Source organism: Berghia stephanieae, chromosome 7, assembly GCF_034508935.2.
Source record: "Berghia stephanieae isolate SIO BIC M18660-M18661 chromosome 7, UCSD_Bste_1.3, whole genome shotgun sequence".
Taxonomy (NCBI): domain Eukaryota; kingdom Metazoa; phylum Mollusca; class Gastropoda; order Nudibranchia; family Aeolidiidae; genus Berghia; species Berghia stephanieae.
In genome coordinates this window covers 17,666,665-17,677,561 of record NC_088366.1, presented here as the reverse complement: position 1 = coordinate 17,677,561, position 10,897 = coordinate 17,666,665, and the positions used below count along the sequence as shown (strand labels likewise).

The window sequence follows — 10,897 nt, the reverse complement described above, 5'->3', positions numbered from 1 at the left end:
CTTGTGGGTCCATTTTTGAGAGGCTATAACTTTTTTATTAATCAAGTTAACTCTCTCAAATTTGGTAACCCTGTACAACTTTTAGCATAGATTACAATTATTTAAAGGAAAATCAAAATATTTATCAACTTTGAATATGGCTCCCCATGCTGTTCGGCAAAAATAAATGAATTTTTTAAATATTTTTTTTCATGACTTTATTCTTTCATTTTTGGTCATTGATGATTTGTATCTCAATAAATAACATATAGTCCAACATAATATAGCAAAAATATGGGTCTGGTACTATAATTTTTCGAACAATAACGCATAGCGTAATGCGGCGTGCACCAAAATCGCAAGTTTTTGTCAACTTCAAGGCTCAAAACGGTCAAAGATGTCGGCTGGGATTTTTTTCAAAATTCGATATATATTGTGCAGATACACTATTTCTATATAAGCACATGGAAGCTTTCCTTGTATTTTGAGGTGCTTCATGGTAAAAATCACCTGCAAAGAACCTAAGTATCTCAACTTGAAGTTACAAAGGGGCATAACTAACTCAATAAATTATTTAAACCCCCAAAATCGACATATTACACTACACAGATAACAAACAAAGCTTAAAATGTTTGACTTCTAACAAACTCTTAAAAGCTAATACTAATAAATTCAGTGCTTTAAGTTTATTTATTTTTGAAAAAGGTGCGAAATAATGCATTAACAGTTCAATAATTGTGGGCTACACACTCATTCAGAAATATCAGGGTGGCATGAATAAAAAAAAATATCCAGCTCCTTTAGATTTATCACTTTGTGTATTGGAATGTTCTCCCATTAAAAATAGCTTGTAAAAAACCTGAGAAAGTTAAAGGAGAAAGGACTGTTTGCCGAACCCGATTCTAAAAGAGGTAAAAGAATAGTAGATGAGATTAAAGGAAAGGTAATTGAATTTTTATAACAACAATGAATATTTGCGGCTGTGTCCTGGAAAGAAAGACTGTGTTTCAGTCACAATTGATGCTTGTTAATTTGAATAAACTGCATGCTGAAGTTTTTAAAAAGTACCTACCCTCAATATGACATTGGTTTATCAAAATTCTGTGAATTTAGACCCGATGGTGCATTACTATGGGACCACAAGGAAGGCATTCAGTTTATGTTTGGGAAATGCATCAAAATTCAAAATTAATCATATATAGCTGTACCTAGGGATAAATTCACTAATCTGAATAACTAAATAAAACAGTGTGTAATATTGAAAATCCAGAATGTATGCTTCGTCATTGTGAAAAATGTGCAATAGACAATCTGAAAGCATTTCTTTCATTTTGTGGCCAATATAGATGTTGTGACTGTCAAGATGCATTAATTTGATTAGAACATCAGAATTTTTCTCCGAGAGGTCAACCACAGTTACTATATTCCACTTTCATTCCTGATCATAAATCGCTGTAGCATACATGCCTACTCAAAAAGAAATTTGGTTGACATCCTCACTCATACTCATATCAAGAAATAAATTGCTAGTGCCATGATCCATAAAAATTCTACTAAAAGATAGTTTTTAAATAGATATTGGTCTAAAACAACACTGATGACTCTGTGTTCCAAGAATTCTCTGTGCTAATTCACAACATGGAGTGGGGTTATAGAATTAGCTTCCACGTCTTTAGAAGTCTCATATGCAAATATTATGCCATGTATGTCGCTAAAGCACCATTCATAAAGTTGTTTTGGGCATAAGATCTGGTTGTCATATAAGAGCTTGTAGACTTGTTCAAAGTGCTAACTGTCTCACAGTTCTCCTAATTCCATCACAAGGCGATTTTCCCATGGATTGTTGCAAAAAAGTGAATTCCGCATGCAATCCAAACTCTTCATGATGATGACATTATTTTGAAAATTTTTATAGTTTATATATTGTGATGCTGAACCTGTTTAATCATCTTTTGTAAATATCTCTAATTTAAAGCTTTGGTGCTGCAAATTATCTGGCAGTTGATCATTGCAATTTTTCTGATTCAAGAAAATAATAAACTTGGGTCAATTTTGACTTCAGCAACATTGACAATCCTTTATTATTTGAAGAAATGTATTCATATTGTAAGGTGATAAATACTGACAATAAAATGTAAATAAATTTTCTATTTTTTGTCACAGAGACTTGGAAGAGATTTCTACAACAAAACCAATCTACAAATCACGGTCACCGCATAAAAAGAAGAAGGGAGAGAAACAGCAATATGGGGAAACTGTGGTCATTTTAGACTGCTCTGGGTTTTTCAGAAAATTTGGTATCACTCATCCGGCACTACGGAGACTTTGGTTTGTGAAGGACATTTGTGGTCTGGTCTGTGCCATAATGACCTGGTTCCTTATCCTCTATGCGATGTATGTTATGATGTTTGTCATGATGTTGCACGAATCGTCCTCTCTTAGTACGACCATCCATGGAACTATATTCTATTGTTGTGCATTCCTAGCTGTGTCCTCGCATATCAGGACTATGTTCTCAGATCCTGTAAGTAGTCTGACTAAAAAGTCATGTTTTTGAATTATATTTTTGATTTAGCATGACATGAACACAATAAAGTGGCAAATGCATCATCTTGTTTATTTTTTATCGTCATCATCATGACAGTAAGTTCTATTATCATTGTCATCATAATCATCATCACCATCATCATCATCATCATCACTGTTATATACGTTTTATATAACTATAAGCATGCTAATCATTGATTTATTCTCAGGGTGCTGTGCCTAAAGGCAATGCAACATCTGAAGGCATAAAAAGTTTGGGCCTTAGACAGGGGCAAGTTGTTTTCAAGTGTCCAAAGTGTATAAGTATAAAACCAGACAGAGCTCATCACTGCAGGTAACTACAGTAAAAACTGGTTAAATAAAAATCCATGAACTCAAATGCTTATTCCATTGAAAAAAAATTTGATTGAAATAAAAGAAAGTTAGCAATTTTTTTAAAAGCATGCTTACCGAAATGAGAAGATATTCAGTCCTGAATTCCAATTTTCTATGTAAGTTTCCTTTAAATTTACACATTTCGACCATGGAAAAAAGTAAACTGAGAAAAGTCTTTTTTATTTAGAAGTAGAGTATAAGAAATCTGTTAATGATAACAAAGAGATCATAACTGTAATTTTCATTTGAATTGTTTATGATTTATTCTGGAACTGTGGTTCACATTTTATTTCTTCCATCCCTATTAGTCTCTTCAAAGAATTGGCAGGTATAGTATAAAAAGCCCTTCATTTCAAAAGTAGAATCGGAAACATATCGACCAATGAGATTGCAATTTTAAAATGGGACTGGTCAAATCATTTGTTGCATTATTTCCATTTTGAGTCAGATGACAACTTGAGCAGGAGGGGGTGGGGCTTAATTTATAATGACTTACATAAAATCATGTCATTGAATCTTCTTCTTTGAGCTGCATACTCAAATTGTTTAGGACATGTCACTAGTTATCATCACCCCTTGTGGTCAGTCTTCAGCTATTTAACTCCCCCCCCTCCCTCTCACTACTCTCTCTCTCTCTCTCTCTCTCTCTCTCTCTCACTCTCACTCTGTCTCGCTGTTTGTCCCTCTTTTCATCTGTCTATCTATCTATCTATCTATCTATCTATCTATCTATCTATCTATCTATCTATCTATCTATCTATCTATATATCTGTCTGGGATGATGCATCTTGTCCAAATACAAATGGTCGTGGTTGTGTTCAGCCTAATGGTTCAACATTTTTAGTGAGGAATAAGCGGGATTATAATCGTTTTTAATAGTATTATTATTATTATTATTATTATTTTATTATTATTATTTTATTATTATTATTATTATTATTTTATTATTATTATTATTATATAAACCAAGCCTATGCTTAAAGTCCATTCCATGGCAAAGACAAATTTATTGACTTGTTTATAAGAATTCCAAGAAAACATTTTGAATGATTCATTATCATATGTATCATTGGATGATTTGGGAATGCTTATGTTAATGGATACAAAATTGTTTTATTATCCTTGCATTTTGTCCACCATAACATCATCAAATTTGTCCACAGTTTGTCAACACTTTGAGGTTTCTTTATCAGTCACTATTCTTTAGGTGCCCATCTCCCGATTTCTGGATCATATTTTAATATTCATATGAATAAAATTATTTACCTAAAACTGTGACCCAGGTAAACAATGTTGAGATAACTGATCTGCGTTCTTCATTGAAAGTTTAAAATGAAATATGTAATGTTGTTATTTTTTTTAATGTGTCGATTTTTTTTTACTTTTCAGTGTTTGTCAGCGATGTATTAAAAAAATGGACCATCACTGTCCATGGGTTAACAACTGTGTCGGGGAGAACAACCAGAAATATTTTATATTATTTACAGTAAGTTTTTGTTTTGTTTTTGTTTTAATTCTAGCTTATTCAGGGTATCACTCCTGTCTCTTATACAAACCTGCTTGTGTCAAATTTACATAAAGTAAGATCCTGTATTGTGCAATAAGTCTATTGTTAACCCTGTTTATGAAATCTATACCATCATCTTTTTTTTTCTCTCCAGTTATTTCTGAAATAAATGACATCTATGAACTTCTAAAAACAAATAACAAATTCCTCCTTCTGTTTCAGTTGTACATTTGTCTTATCTCCATCCATGCGTTATATTTGTCCATCGTGCATTTTGTCAATTGTGTTGCAAAGGACTGGAAAGGTAGGCATCTTCCTTTTTTATATAGTATAATTGGCAATGACAATTGAAAAAAAAAAAATTGAGCTTTTATATAGCACAATATCCACTAAATATGCTCAAAGCACTTTACAAGGGGTCCCTGATCAACAGCAACACGTAATGTAGAACAAGACATGATACCTGTTAGGCAATATTACAATTTTTTTCCGGACAGAGACAACGCTGTTAACAGCCAGGTACTCGTTTTACACCCGAGTACATTGAGAGAATATGAGTAAAGAGTCTTTTCCAAGGACTCAACTATGCGCTGAGCGAAGCTCGAACTCAGGACCTTCCGATCTGAAAGCGAGTGTCATACCACTTGACCACATAGCCGCACAATGACAATGTTGATAAATGTTATTGATTGAGGGCCGTACATCCAAATTCTGGGGGTCCTGATAGCTCAGTTGGTAGAGCACTAGCCTCAAACAAAGGAAAAGGAACTGAGATTGATTACGGGTGAAGTCAAGATGTTTTCTTACCTCACCTGTCCACCCAGCAGTGATTGGGCTGCTGGGTATGTTGCAATTGACTAAGATCCTATCCAAAGGGTACCAAGAAATTGTTATTGTCCATTCCACACTATAGAAACTGGAATAAACTCTGGCTCCATGAATCTTATGGCTGTGAATGACTACTTTCATCCAACTTCAGCGCTATTTATGTCATGAGTCATGAGCAATGGATGTTTTAGTCTTCCCATTTATCAACACTGTCACTTATGAATTAGACATAAAAATACTAAGAAGAGTAAGGAGTCTGTAACTACATCGTAATTTATGTCTAATTCATCATTGATAAAGGGAGAAACTGCCGTTTTATTTATCTTTCTTCATTGGCCTGGAATATAAATTCAACATATTATTGTGTATTTTACTTTTTCAACCTTTTATCAGAAATATGTATATCTTTCCTGTAGGATGTTCAGGGATGTCCCCACCAGCAACCACCATTCTTCTCATCTTCCTCATATTTGAAGGGATGTTGTTTGGTATCTTCACAGCCATCATGTTTGGCACCCAGATCTCTGCAGTTTGTTCTGATGAAACGGTGAGCTCTTTTACCACACACTCACTCATGTATAATTCATGCCACTACCCATTGGTCATTGGGCAAGGATATGCATTTGGCAGATTTCACCATGTAGGTCATTCAGCTTTCCTCCTAGACCTCTTCAAAAATTTCTTTTTCATGACTTACCATGTGTATTTCTTGATGTGTATTCTTAACACATTTTCCTCTTTTTTCCTTTCCTTCTTTTGCATTTCACTATACTTTACACGATTATGTCGAGGGATTTGCCCAAACCATGAGAATTTACATCTCTCAATTGTCATTAGAAATGGCTCATGTTTTTTTTTTTCTGTGTGATTAATTTCTCTGTCTTTCAAAACCTGCAGACTTTTGGTGTTTTAGAAAACCCCATCGATGAGGATTTATTAGTTTGAGACTAAAACAAATTCCGGGAACAGTCATGTTTAATATTAAGTATATTAACCAATCTTTCACCGTTACTGCCATTCATATAAGAATATCTCCAAAGGTGGCTCTGGAGGTTTATCCTGCTGAGATAAAGTCATTTATATATGTGGACGTCCTTGAGATAATCATTCGTATGGTGAAAAGCTTTGAACAGAGATATTGACAATTTTAGACAAGAGGTCAATTTTTATGGAAAAAGAGTTCTCATCAAAAATCAATAAATCAAACATTTTTCTACATATGATGAAATATTTTAATTGAATTCTACTTCTAAATATTATAGTTTAAATGTTTTTATGAAGGTAATTATTATACTTAATAACAACTCTTGTCAAATTTGGAATCGGTTTTCTCAAAATTTGGGTTTCACACCCTCGCCCTTGCACATGACCATAACTTCATGAAAAATCACCCGATTTGCTTCAAATAAAGATTAAAATGCTCAGGAGACATTGGGCTTTCAAATAATGCAAACAAAACCCGCAAAAACAAAAATTTTCACCATGCGACTGATTATGTCAGGGGCGCACACATATTGCTATTTCCGTAGCTGACTTTTTCCGGGATAGTACTAGTTTTCTTTCTCCTAGATGACATCCTTCCACAGCTTACAAGCGCCATCTACCCTAGGAGAGGTTATGAATGTGCATCGATTTGACTTCAAGACATATTAAGGAGAATTAAAGACATTTTTAAAAGATAAAAAATTGACTAGATTCAGTTTGCTTGTGACTGAATTATAGCTTATCCTTACCTCCCAGGGTCATTCCCTTTTTCCGGGATAGTACTAGTTTTCTTTCTCCTAGATGACTTCCTTCCACAGCTTACAAGCGCCATCTACCCTAGGAGAGGTTATGAATGTGCATCGATTTGACTTCAAGGCATATTAAGGAGAATTAAAGACATTTTTAAAAGATAAAAAATTGACTAGATTCAGTTTGCTTGTGACTGAATTATAGGTAATCCTTATCTCCCAGGGTCATTCCCTTATCCTCAACCTGAGGACACGCCTGCTCACTTTACTGTAGCAATTGATGTAGTCCTTTAATGAAAGGAAAATAGTTGAATGTATGTATATATTGTTATTTATTATTATTATTATTATTTTTTTTTTTTTTTGAAGTGGTGGTATTTTTATTTGTAGATATATATTATAAGGTATTGAGTGTGTCCCTCTTTTAGCTTGTGTCCGTTTGTGGTGAGACTTCTAATCGGTCTGAGATTGAATTCACCGTGTTCTTGAGATTTACCTTTCTTCCATGTTTAAACAAGTCAGTTAGTTTGTTTTTTCTCTGCTAATCTTCAGATCTTTAATCATAACATTAGCAAAAGAATTTGGTACATGCTGTGAAACATGTAAAAGCAAATAACAGACATAAGTTAATGTCACCAATTTTAACAATAACGATGATATGAATAATAATGATAATGGTAATAATAATGATAATAATAATAATAATAATAATAATAATAATAATAATAATAATATAATAATAAAAATAATATAATAATAATAATAATAATAATAATAATAATAATAATAATAATAATAATAATGATAATGATAATAATAAGAAGACAAAGAAGAAGAAGAAGAAGAAGAAGGAGATACGAAGAAGACCACCATCAACACCAATAAAAACAATAAATTAACAATAATAAGAGTTAGAATTATTAATGAATTTAGAGGAACTCTCTGACAATTTATTGTCTTTTTTTCTTTTTCCCTTTTGACAGGGCATAGAACAACTGAAAAAGGAGCAGCGAGAGAGGAGATCATTTTGGATGAGTCTTAAAGGAGTTTTTGGCCATCCATTCTCGATCCATTGGTTCTCGCCATTTTCAACCCCTCGGTTTTTGTCTGCAGAAAAAGTCTACTACTCTGTTTGAATATATACATATATATATATATATATATATATATATATATATATATATATTATATATATATATATATATATATATATATAATATATATATTGCATAATGAAAAACCAATCTAATCGGAAGTGTCCTTTACCTTTGACCTCATGGGAAGGTGAAGGATATGGGATTTCATTTTTTTCTTTTCCTATATTTTTATTTATACTTGTGACTTAATCCGATGATTTGCCACCAAAAGCATATTTTTTTTGCCAAATTGAGTCATTACTATTACTTTTCAATGCATTTTAATATTTTCATTTTGACTCCCTATTTGTTTTGATAGAACACCATTTGACCCTATAAAAATCATTTGAATATGGTGACTAAAGCAAAGTCTTGGTTAGATCTTTAGAGAATGGATCAAAGTTTATAAGAAACTTAAAAGAATTATTGCATATTACAAGAAAACAAGGCATAACACAATCTATACTCGGGGTTAGTTTGTTTTTGTTTTTGTTACATGATTTTTAAAATATCATTGAGATAAATAATAGTAGTCAAAATGGAAGCTTCATTTCGATTAATGAAGACAGATGATGAGGAAGTTTTGGGTTTTTCCTTTGTCAGCAAAACACAATGAATGAAACACTAAAGATGAATGATGAAGACTTTAATTATATTGAAACTTATTCCATTTGACTGTTTTCATTTATTACATTTCTTCGAGCTCCAAGCAGCAACATTTGAATGAACAGATGAAAGAAAGCCCTTCTCTTCAAAACGTGACTGAGGTAAACCAGACTTTAGCTGTAGTTCAGCACCTTGGGCTAAGTGTTTGCCAAATAAAAAAACAGATGTCAGTGGGACTACAATCCAGTTTCTCTGAATATTAATGAAATACGTTATCCACTGGGCCATCTTGCATATGCTTATGTAGAAGATTGAAAGAACAGGTTACATCGATTTTAATTGTTTGAAAAAACAAGAACAGATTTTATTTGTTTAGATTGTTTTAAAAAGGAAAGGACATATTATCTTTGTTTTGGATGTTTGGAAAACGAAAAACAGATTACATTTGTTTTGGTTGTTTTAAACATGAAAGTATGGATTATATTTGTTTTGGTTGTTTTTTTTTTTAAAAAATGAAAGAACGTTATTTTTGTTTTGATTGGTTTAAAAATGAAAAAAAAACCCTATTATTTCAGTTTTGATTGATAAAAAAAAAAAACGAAAGAACAGATTATATCTCTTTAGGTTGTTTTAGAGACAATTACAAATTAGCAATGACTATGAAAAATGTTTTTTTCTCTTTTTGAGGAAAATTTTTGTCTAAAACCAAAGCCCTATCTCCACTGAGTAAAAATGTTTTTGAATTTTGAAAATCCATTCATAAATAAACAAGTTATGCAGTTTCAAAGGTGTCATTTATTTGGATGACTCGCAAAGAGGAAAAAAACGCGAAAATATGGGACGCTTTTTCGGCATTTTTTTTCGACCTTTGGTTGTATCTTGCGTAATAAGTGTATTAAAAGATTGAAACTTGAAGAGCAAATTAGGATGGTGTTTTGTAAAATACGGGAAAAGTACTCGTCATATTCATATGAAATTTTACAACCAAAAAGAAGAAATGTTTATGTATTACCCTGTCAGCGACAAAACCTCCACGCCCGGTAGTTTTAGAAATATTTTACTCCAAAGAGTAAAAATATATTTTTAACGGTCTTCTGGTCATCGCACGAGTTTTGTCGCTTGACATAATCTAAAATGACCTTTTTTCTAACTGTGTGCCAACTTTCAGTCATATTCATCGATAAACAGCGTCGTAATTAATTTTTTTAAATAGCATATACGAAACGGCTTCGTCCCATATTTTGACGCGAATTCGGGCACTTCGTGAGCGAAAAAGAGGCCCAAAGATTTGTGCGGGATAGTCATTGCTAATTACAAATGATTTGTTGTTTTATGTAAACTGTGCTTCCAGCATTTATTTCTTCACTGTGAACATCTTTACAAAAACAGCTGGTCAATGGTGTCTGCAATCAATTTTTATTTTTCAAATTTTGAACAATGTATTTTTAAGTTGCCATATTATTATTATTATTTTACATTAGATTCAAAGACTTTTTGTTTTATTGTAGACGTATTAAAATGATTGCTTTTCGTTTTTGTGTAGAAAAGGGGATATGAGTCGTATGAAATGATATATATATATATATATATATATATATATATATATATATATATATATATATATATATATATATATATATATATATATATATATTATATATATATATATATATATATATATATATCAGTGTTACAAGCACTGTCCACCCTTTTAGCTGAACTATAGGGATGTAATATTTGCATATATGTGATCATTATGTGCTATTCGGTGAAAAGCATGAAATGTCCTTTTTGTTAAAATTTTTGTAATGCTTCTAATTTATTTAAATGAATGCCAAAACTGTGAAGATAGCAAAAAAAAAAAAAAAAAAGACAACTCAGCAATTGCATTTGTTTCAGAAAAGAAAGAAGAAAAAAACGACTAATATCTGATCCATTGCGTCAATCTATTATTATGTCAGGATGAACCAGGCAAAAAGGTTTTTTTTTTTTAAATTATAAGAATTACATTTACTATTCCCAATGAGAGTATTTATTTGACTCAAAATTGTTATAATTTGGACTGGAATCAATTTTTAGGGGTCAATACACTTCTTTGTCATACCAGGTCGAGACAGCTGGTCACATATTGAAATTTTCAAATTTGTGACTTACTTTCATCCACACTCACAGACTCACACAAAACT

The 10,897-nt window shown here is 32.0% G+C and overlaps 1 protein-coding gene across 1 annotated transcript in view; it reads left to right on the top strand.

Moving 5' to 3' along the window:
* Positions 1-9,215, top strand: part of LOC144976817 (palmitoyltransferase ZDHHC3-like) — a 10,147-nt gene extending 932 nt beyond the window's left edge. Inside the window, exons 2-7 of the mRNA XM_078921297.1 lie at positions 2,143-2,503; positions 2,736-2,860; positions 4,291-4,387; positions 4,631-4,712; positions 5,653-5,783; positions 7,953-9,215. Of these exons, the coding sequence (XP_078777423.1) occupies positions 2,143-2,503; positions 2,736-2,860; positions 4,291-4,387; positions 4,631-4,712; positions 5,653-5,783; positions 7,953-8,105 (949 nt within the window). The 3' untranslated portion in view covers positions 8,106-9,215. The remainder of the gene's footprint in view (positions 1-2,142; positions 2,504-2,735; positions 2,861-4,290; positions 4,388-4,630; positions 4,713-5,652; positions 5,784-7,952) is intronic.
* The last annotated feature ends 1,682 nt before the right edge of the window (positions 9,216-10,897 follow it).